We start from the raw sequence: 14,864 nt of genomic DNA on the forward strand, positions 1-14,864 counted from the left end.
GCATTATAAATGCTAATGGCGTTTGTGTAAGGATGTGTGTGTGTGTGTGTGATTGGAGCAGTATTGATAGAAGTATAGAGTGGACATGACTTCAGAAATCTTTTTTCTGAAAATGTTTATGCCATTACAACCCTTAGAGGGCAGTTTGTGAACCGCTGGTTTAAATTATGCATGCATATAAGTATTAAAATAAAATGTACTATTGAAATTTACCAGTCCCTAAGTGTGTGTGACACTATCTCAGACAAGATTAGACTTTAATCCAAATTCCCTTGACCTCATTTCACCCATATCAAATGCAGTAGTGGAAAAATCCAACTTTTACTGCTAGCACTATTAAACATTTATTGGGTTTTAATCCTTTACTAACATTCTGTGGGCCTTTGTGTGTGTGTGTGTGTGTGTGTGTGTGTGTGGTTATTTTTTCTTGTTTGTACCAGTTGAGCTGCAGGCATTATATGATATTTATAGCAGTCATCACAGGTTTGACAGAACATTGGGACAGGAAGTCACACTTCATTTATAACACATTCTGAAACTCGAGTCAGTGCTGTTTTTGTATTGATGCAAATGTGTATTTGCAAATGCGCATGTGTAGCTCTGTGTCATATGCAATATAAAAACGATAAAATCTGTAATAGCTAAATGTGGGGAGATTTATTTAACTATAGCTTGGGGGCAAATTTGTGCTCAGAAATTAGCTAAATCTGACAAAACCTCTTGTTAGAGACATCTGATGACATCCACTAATATAGACTGATTTAGTTAAAGCTGCAGTCCGTAACTTTTTTGTGTTAAAAATTATCCAAAATATATATTTAAAAAAAAACATAACCAGCCAGTGTTCAAAACTATCTGCTTGCCTTAGCTCGATTCAAATCAGTTAGCTTTTAATAATGATTTTAATTCCAGTGGTACTGGTGGATTTCCACGGGAAATTCGAGCATGTCTTTGCGTCATTACGTCACATCTGTCCACATAAAGAAGGAGTCCCGGCTAGTAGGCTATATTGCGTGTGAGGATGTTCGAGGTGTAGATTTATAGCCTTTTCTCACAGCACTTGAAATAATTAAACTTATGGCGGATCCAGAATGTTTCAAACGACAATCACCAGTGACAACTGGAGATTCACCAGTTGTAAAACCCAAAAGACTTCGGACTTCGGAGTGGCTAGAAAGAAAAAAAAAAACTGCAACCGGGCCCATGCGAAAACAAGGATAAACATCGGCAGGGCTTTTGAAAGATGGCGTGAACTCAGTGTTTTAAAGGGGTTCAAAATGGACGCAGAGACGGCTTTTTTTTTGCTAGACAGAAATAGACGGGGTGAATATTATATATATAGAATTTTTTTACTTTTTTTTTTAGGGGAAGCGGTAGAGTTAAGTTTGGGGAAGTTACTAGTATTTACATTTATGCATTTGGCAGGCGCTTTTATCCAAAGTGACTTACATTGCATTTCAAGGTACACATTTTACATTCCTATCAGTTCTTGATATGTATTTATGATTAGCTTTACATAAAATTTTTTTAAAAAGTGAATGAATTTAGATGATGCCTTTATTTAGATGATATATATCAGACTCAGCCTGACCACAGAGCCACTGAACAGGTAGCAGAAAGAGAGGGATGGTGGGTGAAGGTGGAGGTCAGCATCTCTGCAGCACTGCTGATTTCCTCCAGCTGTTCCTGTCTGAGATTGTGCTCCTGTAATCTCTCCACATCAGTGGGAGTGTGTCCTCTATTGTGTATACCTGTGTTCTCTCTGACATGCACAAAAAACTATGGACAGAAGGAAGAGGGAGAAAAAGACAAATGGGGCTTTCGCACTGGGTTATAGGAACTCAGTTATAGGAACTAGCCACCAGAACAAAATTTTCCCCTTGGGCAATTTTTCTGGTTGCATTTGCACTGCCAGTCGGAACTCTGAAGTGACTTTAGCCCGGCCAAAGTCATTTAAGCACGGTATTCAACAATGTCAACAACTGGAGGTCGAAGGACTTTGTGATCAGAATTTGTTGTGTGTCATGAGTTTCGTGATAACAGGGATTTCTGTCAGGACCACTACCGTCAAATATGATTGACAGTTAGCCTACAGTTTGGATTGGCGGTATGGTTCCGTTCTGGGCGAGAACTCCCTGCGCATCCATGCAGCCTAGCATGGATAAGAGCAGGGAGAGCAGCAATAATCCCCCTAGGGGGAAACAGAACAGAACCAACATGAAAATTTGCAAATATATTTAATTCAAGATTTTAAGTACAGCATTATTCGATAATTATTCTGATTCAAGGGGAATCAGAATGTCAAATCCTGACTGGGCGAGAGGAGGAGCTGGGGATGGAGGAGGGTAATTAGCTCCTGAGAAACGCGATAGCTGTTGATAATACTGAAGGAGCTTATATATGTATACGGTGATAGGTGTCGTATTCCTATAGGTAGATGTGGATCAGCTGAGGGTCAGCTGATGCGAGCTTGACTAACGTGACCTGCCAGAACTAACGCTACGCTTGATTGAATGTAGACATACAAAAAATTTAAAAAAGAGGAAAAAGGAGGGCTAAGAGATTAAATCTCCTACGATAACGTAGTGCTACATATCATTGAGGCTGAGAAAAGAACACAATGCCACAGACAAAGGCGACAGGTAAATGCTATCTATCGCTGTCTTCCATGTTCATAGAGTTAATTTGTGGAGTAAGTATATGTAAACTGTATTTACGTGGCTTTTTTAAAATGGCGGGTGCCAGTGTAGTGCCGATTCTGTGACCCACCGAATTGTGTGACCCCTGGGCCGTGCTTAGACATTGCAGACACATTAAACTGCATTCAACTAACTCAAATTGTTTTATTAAATGGCTCTTTCCTTTTCAGGTCAGATCTACGTATAGTCACTGATTTATTCTGTTGCAAGATTAATTATGTCATTATACTGACATGATTTACTGATATACTGTCTTAATTGTGTATTTAATTTATTTATTTAGCTAGTAAATTAGTTTTATGTCTTTCTGACCCTGTTCCTTTTTCTCTGGGCCACAGGTTTATGATACTCCTCCAATGGCAATGAAAGGCCCACCCAGTAGAGATGGTCAGGAGATCTATGACACTCCACCTAGTGTGGACAAGAGCCAGCTGCACTACCAACAAACGGTAACAATTATTCTTTGTCTCCATGCATGACTGACACAGATCAATTACACTCTAGTTTTATGTACACCTTTGATTTGGACATTAATGGGGGTTGCCGACGCCTACAAAAAATAAGTTAATTTTATTACGTAAAGTTCAAGTATATTTTAAGTATACTTTATGTAGTAAGTATACTAATATCAATGTACTAGAAGTATACTTGTAAGTGTACTGTTTCAAAACTACTTAGAACTAAATTAGCCTACTTTTAGTGAATAAAAGTATAATTTTAAGCATGCTGTAAAGTGTAACAATAGTAAACTTTGAGTACACAACTAGTTTTTGCAACTATACTACAAGTGAACTTATAGGTATACTTTACTAGTCAAATACTTTAGTTTATGAAAGTACACTTTGAAGTAGACTCTGTAAACTAGTTTAGTAGTTTTATACTGCAACTGCAGGCATACTTGTAAGTTTTCTTTAAGCCAACTTAACATCGTACTTATATCGTACTTAACATCGTACTTACTATTTATATATTATTTTTGCACTTTAAGTACACTATTATGTTCCTATTTAGGTATAAATATTTATATTTGAAATATACCTTTAACTGTACTTTAACTCTTTCCATTTTAAAAACATTTTATTCTAGCTTCATGCATCCTTTTTTATCAACACTTGAATGTGGGTGAGTTTCATAAAAAAAAAAAAGAAGTGCTACATTTTAAACAAAAAGCAGAGAAAATAGCATTTTTGTCAAAGACTACGACCTCATCGGATTCAGAACGATGATCAAAACATAGATGGAGCAGATCGAGTCCCTCAACACCCCAAAGCTTCACTGTCGTTTCCTCTCCATGGGTTCGACATTTCATTTGGTAACGTTAGGCAGTTTTTAACTTGAATACTGATTAATGTTTTATGACCACGTTATTTTACATAACGTGTAAAATCACTTGTTTCTGCTTCTTTTTCACCTGTGTTTTGATCAGGAGATTCTGTATTAGAAGATGTGTAATAGCGCCCCCCTACTGTATAACAGTGAAAACATGGATAGCCTGAAAATTCTGTCAATGGTCAAAATAGTCCAAAGTTAAAGGGATACTTCACCTCTGGGAAGATGAATGTGTATTTAAAATAGGTCATTTAAGTAGAAGAAATGTGAAGAAATTTTTGAATTTGGAGCTTTCTAGACTGAGAAAAGCCAGAAAATTTATTTTTGGCTTATGTGGATGAAAGACAACAACTCCCAGAATGCACTTGCTTCGCTGTCTTAGGAGGCCACGCCTACCGGTAAGAGTGCACAGTTTAAAACAACAAAGCTAGCCTACGTGATGAGTTTGCGAGGGATTTAGAGATAGCCCAAAATGTCCGGGATTCGGCTTTTGCGTTCTACAGTCGCCATTCATTTATCATGTTTACTGTGGCGAGCAGGACGAGGCTGACGGCCGCGGGAGAACGGCGCGAGGCCGGTGGCGTCATTACTGAGACGAGCCGGGTCTCCCATCTCTCACGGAGGAGCGGGAATTTTTCTTAGAAATGGTAAAACGCACATCAACCGATCACTTGTTTAGCGTTCATGTAAACACTACATTCAGATTCACCAATCGGAATGAATTCAGTTAGATTGAAACAAAAGGTGTGCATGTAAACAAGGAATAGCGACCGCAGAAAGCAAAAGCTGAATCCCGGACATTTTGAACGATCTCGCCCGCCGGACAAGTCCGGGAAAAGGAGGATGGTTACTTACTCAGCTTTCTCCTACTATTCAGCTTTCTCCACAGAACAAGAGCCTGCTAGCTTAGCTTCCAAAGAAAGACAGCTGATACTGTGTACATTCTGTGAGTGAGATCCCACCCTGTATGGGCGGGCTGAAAACATGCGGAACAACGCCATCTACTGGCTGTAGTCTTTAGCCTCTGGCCAGAAAATCCTCCGATGACGCAAAATGACGATTTTTGCGTCATCGGAGGATTTTTTCCAGACAAAAAATACATAAATCTCTTGTCTCAGGGGGATATGAGGGTGGAAAGCATGGTAATTCTAAAATACTACAGGTTTTCTACTAATACAAAGCTTAATGCTAAATCCTGAAGTAACCCTTTAAGTAGATTTGAACTGATTGAGACTACACAGAAATTCAGATACTCAGAATTAGGAACATATCTGTTTTCTTTATAAATCAATATTTTCAAACAATGTAAGTTTATAAGACAGTATGTAAAAAAAAGTATTTAATAGGCTACTCAATCAAAATAGTTAACACAACTACCAAGCCAAGTATACTTAGAATACTTAATTATACTTTTAAGTATATTTCGATCCAAAGATTGAGTACAAGTATAAGCCAAATATACTTTTCTACTTTTCTGTCAGTATAAGTCAAGTGCATAAAGTAGCCTATATTTCTGAGAAGTACATGAAAAGTAGACTTAAAGTATTTATTTTAGTTTAAAAGAAATATAATAATAGCACACTTGAATAAACTTCTTTTTCGTAAGGTGAGATCTGAATTCCCTGAAACAAAACAAAATGACAGAATGCATTCGGATTAGGCTCTGTAAGCAATTTCAGTCATTTTGCTAGCTTTAGTCAGACTTAGCAAATGAATTTTCCACTCACTTCAAACACATGTTGTCCCTCCAAAACTCTGCCCAGTACTGACATCTCAGCTAACCCAATGAAAGTAAAAACTAGAGTGTAAATTAATTCACAAGCAGAAAGAATTTCTGATCGGCTTAGGTTAGAGGAATATTTAATGCAAACTGAAAGAACTTGGAGCCCCTTCAAACAAGTGTTTATTTAGCAAATGCTGTGTGTATAACTTAAATTAGTTCTAGCCATCTCGTTACCATTTGAGTTATTGACCAATTTTTGAAATATTAAAGGTAGATTTTGGACATATATTGGATATTTAATTGTTTATGCTCCTTTCCGCTATTTTTACATTTAGATAACCTTTTCTGTCATCTTATGCGTACTTACACTTGATCTTTAAAAACACTAATCGTTTAATAAGTTAAATGTAATCTTTAGCAAAAAAATTAAAAAAAGATTTTTATACTGTACTGTTGTGGTGCCTAAATTCACTTGTAACATTTAAAATGATTGACTAATTATCAACAGTATCGGAATGTTAATATCAGTACATCCCTAATGAGTTCGGTTATGATTATACCAGGCTAGTTTTGGTAAACACATTATTCCTCTTTACAGGTATATGACATTCCTCCATCTGTCAGCAAAGATGTTCCAGATGGTCCAATCAGGGAGGAGACGTACGACGTTCCTCCTCACTTTGCCAAGATGAAGAGCCTAGAGAATCAGAACCAGGCCTTTATGTCTCAGATCCCTGGCGGTCCCGACCCTCCCATACCAGAGGACGTGTATGATGTTCCTCCACCTCAGCTAGTAGCAAAACGGCAGCCTGAGGGCCAGGAGATCTATGACATCCCTGCCAGCCTGCGGAAGAGTGGCCTACAGGACCACCACCCTGCAGATGTGTATGACTTCCCCCGCGAGCGGCCGTCAGTTGAAGAATCGGGCGACTACATCTACGATGTGCCTCCTCAGGTGGTGCGTGACGCAGCGGCCACAGAGGAGCTAACGGTCAGCTTCAAACGCCTGTCGGCGTCCAGCACAGGAAGCACTCGAAGTAACCACTCCACGTCCTCTCTGGACATGGTGCCGGTGCGTGAATCTTCTGGGCCGGGTCGCCTGCTGCTCTTGGATCTGGACCAGGCCATGGAGCGGCTGACCCGTCATCAACAGGCCGTAGAGAGCTCCGTGTCCCTCCTAATGTCATTCATCAGTGGGAACTGGCGCAGCCCCACTCCGATGGAGTCCAACCTCCCTGCCATCCGACAGGCCGTGGAACGCATTCGCGTGGCTGTCCGGGACCTGCTGGAGTTCGCTAGAGGTGCCGTGGCCAACGCCACCCAGGCCACTGACCGCACGCTGCAGACCAAGCTTGGCAAGCAGGTGCAGAAGATGGAAGAGGCCTTCCAAGGTCTGGTGAGGTACAGTCAGGCACTGGACTCTCTGGGCTGGTCCCCCGCAGCCTTGATGGCACCATCTACAGGCACCGGTGGGGACGACCTAGACCGGCTGGTCATGTGTGCCCGCGGCGTGCCCGATGACACCAAGCAGTTAGCATCGTTTCTCCATGGTAATGCCTCTTTGCTCTTCAAACGGACAAACAAACAGCAGCAGCTACCATTACCACCCGTTCCCCATACTCCAGACATGCTGGGTCAGCTGACCAACAACAACAACATCTCAGCCTATCAGTCAGGCACACCTGAACGGGGCAACATCCAGTCCCGCCCGTTACCCTCCCCTCCCAAATTCTCAGCTGAGGAAGAGACTCCAGACAGGCCGCACGAGACGACAGAGGAAGGTTGGATGGAGGACTACGATTATGTCCATTTACAGGTACGCTAAAAATTAAATCATCCCAAAATGTTGATTTGTTTCCTTTTGAGAACAAGATCCAGGTGTATGTTCTCAGCCAGCAATATGATCATTGATCTGCGTGTCGACCCTATGTGGGCTGTACCTGTAATCCCCACTGTGTCGAGCCTCAGACCTTTTCATCAATCACTGTGATTGCATGTGCAGACCTGCTTTTCCTCAAAGCCCACATACATCTTTCTTTAGCACCAGCTGTTATGCTTCTTATGTGTGTTCTGTCAAAAGTTTTGCTGAAACTGTGCAGATAAGATTAATTCTGTTCAGTCACATATATATCTCTTCATCTTTCAGATGTCATGCAAATGATATTTTTTTTATTATAAACTGTATGATAATTTAGTATTTTAAAAACAATGTACAACTGTATTATTTTATATATTTTTATTTAATATATTGCAAAAATAGTATGTGAAAGCTATGACTTAACTGGATGGACCATATTGGCTAATTTCTGCTAAACTTTTTTTACCAACAATAATTGTGCAATTTAACTGTCAAAGATATAAATACAGTATATATCTTTTTTTTTTTTTGCTAGTCGCATTTGAAAATGCACTTGGCTGAAAAATCAGAGGGGGCACATATGACTTCTGTAATTTCCTCAACTGAAAATGGCTTAGTTTCACTGTGATATTATACTGCCACCCAATGGATTGAATGGAAACTTTTCAGTACACATTGTTTGAAGTCAAAGAATGGATGGATGGGATGCACATGCACTTTTGTTTTGTTTTTTAAAGAATGGTGGGAACAGCTGCATGCCGGTTGTGACTTCATGTAATAGCAAAGGCTTATCTTATGAATATGAATTTGGTTATGCACAAATCATTTAACATGATCTTGTTCTTTTTTAATCAAATCAAGTTGACACACTTTTGAACATCCATTACAAACTGTATTTCACCCATCCATTCATAGACAGTAAATTATTTATTCATAAAAAAATGTACTTTAACTTTCTATTACAGGGTAAAGAAGAGTTTGAAAAGAACCAAAGACAGCTGATGGAAAAAGGGAGCATCAAACACAATAAGACTGTGCTGGAACAACAACAGGTAAATGAGACTATAGTTGCTATAGTATTGAAGACATTTATGGTAACACTTTACAATAAGGTTGATTAGTTAACTACATTAGTTAGCATGAACTAATAATGAACTGGACTTATTAAAATCTTGTAAAAATGTATTTACATACTTAATGCTTACAAAGCCACTTGTTGGGCCTTTGAAACATTTAGCTGAGCTTCAGCTTTTTAACATTAGCATTGTTTAAATTTTAGAAACTGTCTTTTTTTTTTATACATTTATTTCCATACATATGTATGGAATATTTACATATACATATATGTATACTGTATATTTTACAAAAATAAATGATCAAACAATATTTGAAAGAGTTGAAAGAGCCCTGTTATATCACATACCAACCACATTATACACTCTTTTTTTTTATTCTATGACATATACATAATTTAAAATGAAAATTCTGTCATCATTTACTCACCCTCAAGTTGTTCCACACCTGGATGAAATTCATCTTCTGCTGAACACAAAATAAGATATATTGAAGAATATGAGTAACCAAACAGTAAATGGGCCCCATTGACTTCCATAGTATGAAATATATATATATAATGAAAGTCAATGGGGCCCATCAACTGTTTGGTTACCTACATTCTTAAAAATATCTTCTTTTGTGTTCAGCAGAAGAAAGAAATTCATACAGGTTTGAAACAACTTGAGGGTGAGTAAATGATTTTGGGGTAAATTATCCCGATGTAATTATACAAGTATACAGATGTCATTACTTACACCTACACTTACAAATATTACATTTTATATAAATAAACATTTTATTATTCATCTATTTATTTATATATGTACAATGTTCTTTATTGATAATATCTGTTCTAATATCTGTTAAATACAATATTATTCACTCGTGTCCCTAACCCACAACAGCTGAAGCAGTTTGAGCGGCTGGAGCAGGAAGTCTCTCGACCAATCAACAATGACATTTCGGGCTGGACTCCGCCCTCTCAGTACCCTCAGACGCCGCGCAGTAAGCTGTGCATGGGCGACCGGCAGCTGCTGCTTTTTTACATGGAGCAGTGCGAGGCCAACATCACCACGCTCACCAACGCCATCGACGCGTTCTACTCCTCCATCAACAACAACCAGCCGCCCAAAATCTTTGTTGCCCACAGCAAATTCGTCATCCTCAGCGCTCACAAGCTCGTCTTTATCGGAGACACGCTCTCCAGGCAAGCCAAGTCTCCCGAGGTGCGCAACAGGGTGGCCCAGCACAGCAACACGCTCTGCGACAAGCTCAAAGACATTGTGGTGAGCACCAAGACCGCAGCCCTGCAGTACCCCTCGCCAGGGTCCGCCAGAGACATGACCGAGAGGGTGCGGGAGCTCGCGGGCTGCACACAGCAGTTCCGCATGGCACTCAATCAGCTACTGGCCATGTGAGTCAAGGGGTGAACGGGCCACAGAGCCTCTTTTAAACTCACTGGACAAACGTACCCTGTGCCATGAGCTTTTTATCTCCAAAAAGGACAAAATGTTTAATGGGCAGAGCCATTGGTTGTAAATGAATCATTGTAAATATTTAAGTTGCTGTATGTCGGGGACAATGTAATGGGACGAACACAAACATTTGAGAAACTTTTTGAACAATGGAGGAGAAAGAGATGGAACATATCTAAAGAGTAGATTTAAGACATTATGCATTATTATAGCTAAACTGTAATTATTGCTCTGATTATTATAATTGTCATCATTATTATTATTATGAGATGCTGACTAAAGGTGTTTAAAATTTTAAACGTGTATGTAGAAGTACAACCATTTCCATCAAAGATCAGATTTTTTTTAATGAATTGTGCCTGTTGGAAGCAAAAATGGTGTTTAATGTTTATCCTCTTGCTGTTGTTCAAAGAGGCTGGGACAGTGTGAACGCAAAGCATGCTGGGAGTGAGCCGATTGACAGACGGGCTGCGTTTAAGTCCATTTTTTTAGGCCCTCGCTATCTTCCCTCCATCTTGTTCACTTGGATGCACATCATTGCTTGCGTTGCACGAGTGCCCACTACTGGCGTAACCCTTGCAATGTGTTTAAATGAAACGCCATAAGCCCTTGATCACTGGAATCCGCTATGGAGCTGATTTATTAATTACAGTTTTTTCCTTAACAGTTTGTTTTTCAGACCATTCTATAGGCCTGTATGTATGCTTGGGCTGTTGGAGAAAATATAAAAAAATTACACAAACAAAAATGATAATACAATAAACTGTGTAACAAACAGTCAGCTTAAGTTAGCTACAAGTATTATGTGGTTAAATGTCAAAACTCCAATGTGTGGGATGGGGGTAAATTAAGCGTGATGTGCTGTGACATCACAATCATGTTGCATTGTGGTCTATGGATCTGCCTGAAGTGAACATATTGAGTAGGCTCGCTCCCTCAGTCAAAATCGAGGAGGCGAGGGTCTGTCCAAATAATCTTCCCTCGTCCACTTGACGAAGTTGAACGCTCTTCAAAATGGCGGCGGGGATTCCTCAGAGGGCAAGTGCTTATAGGGAAGTTTGCGAGTGTATATCTAAAGTTAAACGCAGCCATTCTTCTAGAGTTCAGATGACCCAGATGTACCAATGCAAAGCGACAAAAGCAGTGGAGAACACAACATCCAATTTGGACCACTTTAGAATACAAGCGTAGTGAAAAATCAGGAACATTTTCTGACAATTTCATGCCTGTAAGCTCCACGAATGCCTGCTCATGGCTGTACCTCTCTGGCATGTTTTAGTGTAGTTTGAAACCTTATCATGTTATTGTTTGAGATCTGATTATGTTCAAGAGAAGAGTCAATATTCAGAGAGCCTCTTTTGACCTCGACTGTAGTGCCACTTCCTGCTGGACAGGTGCATCGTGGCAACAACGTCCCGAGAGTCGCTGATTTCATTTCTGTCTCAGAGATCTCAGATATCGCATCACATCCAACATAGACTGAGGCGTGCAGTGCACAAGTGTACTATATCCAAAACCAGCTTCCTCCAATGCATCTGTTTCTGAATGGAGACCTGAACCACCTGCCTCAACCTCCCTCGCCTTGTCTTCTAGCTCCCTGTTGGTTGTATTCTAAATTTAAGAATATGTCAGAAAAAGTAGTTTAATGAAACTTATTAAACTTTTTAAGTACTGCAACATGTTGTTGTGCATATAGTCAAAATCCTTATCCAGTTGATAAAAAATAAAGAAAAAAGAAGCATTTAAGCCAAACGGTGACCTGATGTATGTTGTACTGTTATTCTGTTTTCAAATCTGTGTTCAAGGATTCAAATGATATTGACATATATGTTACTGTAAATTGCATAACTGGAAATATATGTTTAATATATTTTCATTAAAAAAATAAATTCCAGTCTATCTTGCTATTAATCGTGTTTTTGGTGATACAAGTGTATTTAAAACGTACATCTGTACAGTTATTCACCTAATACAGATGTACACTGATCGTGCAAGCTGATCATCATGCCAACCACATGTCCGGTGCTCTTCTGTGAAACTTAACAAGGTGTTTAAACCACCATGCATGTTTCCTTTATTGTTTCTGTCAAGTCAAGTAACTTTCATTTATATATTGCTTTATAAAATACAGATTGTTTCAAAGTAACTTTACAGTGATAACAGGAAAATGATTCAGTGATTCAAACAGTTCATTTGGCTGTACAGAAAATAGTTTTATTGTTCAGCTGAAGTTCTGAGTTAGAGCATTTAGCATCAGGGTTATTATGAAGCAAGGATGCACAGTGTGTACAGAGACACAAGAACTACATGCCTTTCAGTATCATAGAGGAACAGCATTTATAAGACACTATAGCAGCAATTAATTGATTTTTATTACTGTAAAGAGAGAGGATGGAAGCAGGGTGCATAACCGTAAACTGTAGATAATGTGCATGGTAGAGATTATCTATACTATTTGTTCATTAAAATAATATAATAATATTGCAGCTACAAAAATTCATAACAGGGTTGTTTTTATAAATGTTCTACATCTTTTTACAGACTGAAAAACAATGGGGGTTCTACTTACAACACTTTATGACATTCCTTGAAAAGAAAACATAGAGAAAAGGATCCAGACAGCAGTTTAGCAAAGCCAGAGTCTTGCTTGTATCACCATAAACTCTACGGAAGGACTTCAGTAGGGCATAAACATCTGGATGAGATGTTTTAGTCAGAGTAGTAACTATATCAATCACATTGATGATGTGAACAGGAGTCCAAAACAGAAAGAAAGCCACAACGATGCTGACCACAAGTCTCTTCTTGTAAGTCTTAACGTTTGCCGCCTGATTTCTGGGTTTCTGGTCCTGTGGAGCTTTAGTTAGACTGGAGCTCTTGGCTTTTTGGCTCAAGCCTTTGTGCAACCAGAGATAACATGTTAACATGATCAAAAATGGAATGACGAACCCCAACAGGATCTCAAGAAGCAAAACAGCCACCACTATAGACCGTGACTCCATTGTCCTCTGACATCTTTGCAATCCATCCTTGTCTTTGAGTCCTTGAGTGAAAAATATTGGTAGGGAAAAAACAAAGGCTAGAATCCAGATGCCAGTCAGATGAAGGCGTCTGTGTCGTCTTTCCAGTCTGTGCAGTAGCTTCCTGTTAGTGACCCTTGACTTGATGACATTGTGATAGCGGTGCACACTCATGGAGGTGACCGTCAGGACACCAGCATACAGACTCCAGTGACCCAAGAAGAACAGGATCCTACAAGACCAAAGGCCAAGTTTCCATCCAAACAGTATTCCACACAGCACGACAGGAGCCAAGCAAAGGGTCAAAGCATCAGAGACAGCAAGGTTTAGCATTAGGCTTAAGGTAAAGCTCAAAATTTTGTTCCACTCACGAGCAATGCTGATGATTACAGTGATATTGCTTGGCAAACCCACCAAACAGCACAAACCCAGAACTACAGCAGGAGCAATCTGTTCTGAACCCACAGCAGTGTTGTTAGATGTGGAATTGAAGCCCAATCTTAGATCCATAATAAACTTTTCTTTAGTCTGGAAAATAATGAATCTGAGCTATGATTGCTGAAGAACAGAGGCTATGTTGGGGCTATGTTGACTCCTCACACTTCTCTAAACCAAAACCACAGCTTTGCTCACATCTCAATCTTGCTTGCAAAAACACAAAGGTAAAAAGTCCATTTTACTCTCTATTGTAACTTGTATTTCTATGTCTGATTAGTTTAATTGTGGTATGGTTCTGTTTTCCATATTCTGCTTTGCTCTGAGTTCCTTGTGATTATTAGTTTCCATGGTTCCTAATCCCCCCAAAAGAGGAGAATATGGACATGGCCATGGGTAGGAAAAAGAGGCCATATAGCCCTGTTGTGCTTTGGGCGAGCCAAGCTCGAGTCCTGGCTCGTGGACTTTTCCTGATTCCGTCCCCCCTCTCTTTCTCTCTCCCACTTTGCTTACTTGTCCTATCATGATATAAGGCAAAAATAAATCTTTAAACTTATACTGGTTAATCTCCATCCACACACACACACAATAGAATCAGCATCTTTTAAGCCACTACATAAAGACAGTCATTGGGGTGGGGGAACGGATTCTGACAGCTGAAATTTTTGCTGTCGGATTCTGTGCCCCCCATGTTTCTTACACAATTATGTTCTAATATTTAAAAAACTGATGCTGGTTCAGCTCCATCCCCACACAGAATAGAATCAGCATCGTTTAAGCCACTACATCAAAATCTCTCATCATGTGGGTGGGAGAACGGATTCCGACAGCTGGATGGTTTGCCATCGGATTCTGTTCCAGCCATGTTTCTTAAAAATTGAGGATCTAGCATTTACAAAACTGACAACAGCTTCATGGTGCCAATAGCCTAGTGGTCAGCTTGCTGATGTATAACACCGTTGTGATTTGGCCAACCCGAGATCAAGTCCAGGCTTGTGGACTTTTCCTGATCCCGCCCCCCTCTCTTTCTCTTTTGCTTTAAACTGACGTTGGTAAAGCTCCATCCCCACAGAGAATAGAATCAGCATAATTTAAGCCACTACATAAACATCTTGGGGGTGGGGGAACAGATTCTGACAGCTGGATTGTTTGCTGTCGGATTCTGTTCACCCCATGTTTCTTACACAATTATGTTCTTATATTTAAAAAACTGATACCTGCTAGTTCATCCCAATAGCCTAGTGGTCAGTGTGCTGACATATAACACCT

At 39.7% G+C, this 14,864-nt stretch overlaps 2 protein-coding genes across 3 annotated transcripts in view; one reads left to right on the plus strand and one right to left on the minus strand.

Annotated features, from left to right (window-relative positions):
- Positions 1-11,901, plus strand: part of bcar1 (BCAR1 scaffold protein, Cas family member) — a 96,072-nt gene extending 84,171 nt beyond the window's left edge. The window contains exons 4-7 of one of the 2 annotated variants that reach the window (XM_084410054.1): positions 3,038-3,148; positions 6,350-7,567; positions 8,575-8,661; positions 9,571-11,897. In XM_084410054.1, coding sequence (XP_084266180.1) covers positions 3,038-3,148; positions 6,350-7,567; positions 8,575-8,661; positions 9,571-10,083 — 1,929 coding nt within the window. In that variant the 3' untranslated portion in view covers positions 10,084-11,897. Of the gene's footprint in view, positions 1-3,037; positions 3,149-6,349; positions 7,568-8,574; positions 8,662-9,570 lie in introns of both variants that reach the window. The other variant, XM_084410055.1, reaches the window with a different exon arrangement.
- Positions 11,902-12,588: 687 nt separating this feature from the next.
- LOC311291129 (C-C chemokine receptor type 7-like) lies at positions 12,589-13,670 on the minus strand (the record flags this gene model as incomplete). The annotated part of the gene is made up of 1 exon (XM_084410002.1): positions 12,589-13,670. The coding sequence occupies one exon, from the start codon at positions 13,668-13,670 to the stop codon at positions 12,702-12,704; it is 969 nt and encodes a 322-aa protein (XP_084266128.1). The 3' UTR covers positions 12,589-12,701.
- Positions 13,671-14,864: the final 1,194 nt, after the last annotated feature.

Source organism: Rutilus rutilus, assembly GCF_951802725.1.
Source record: "Rutilus rutilus genome assembly, chromosome: 5".
Lineage (NCBI taxonomy): Eukaryota > Metazoa > Chordata > Actinopteri > Cypriniformes > Leuciscidae > Rutilus > Rutilus rutilus.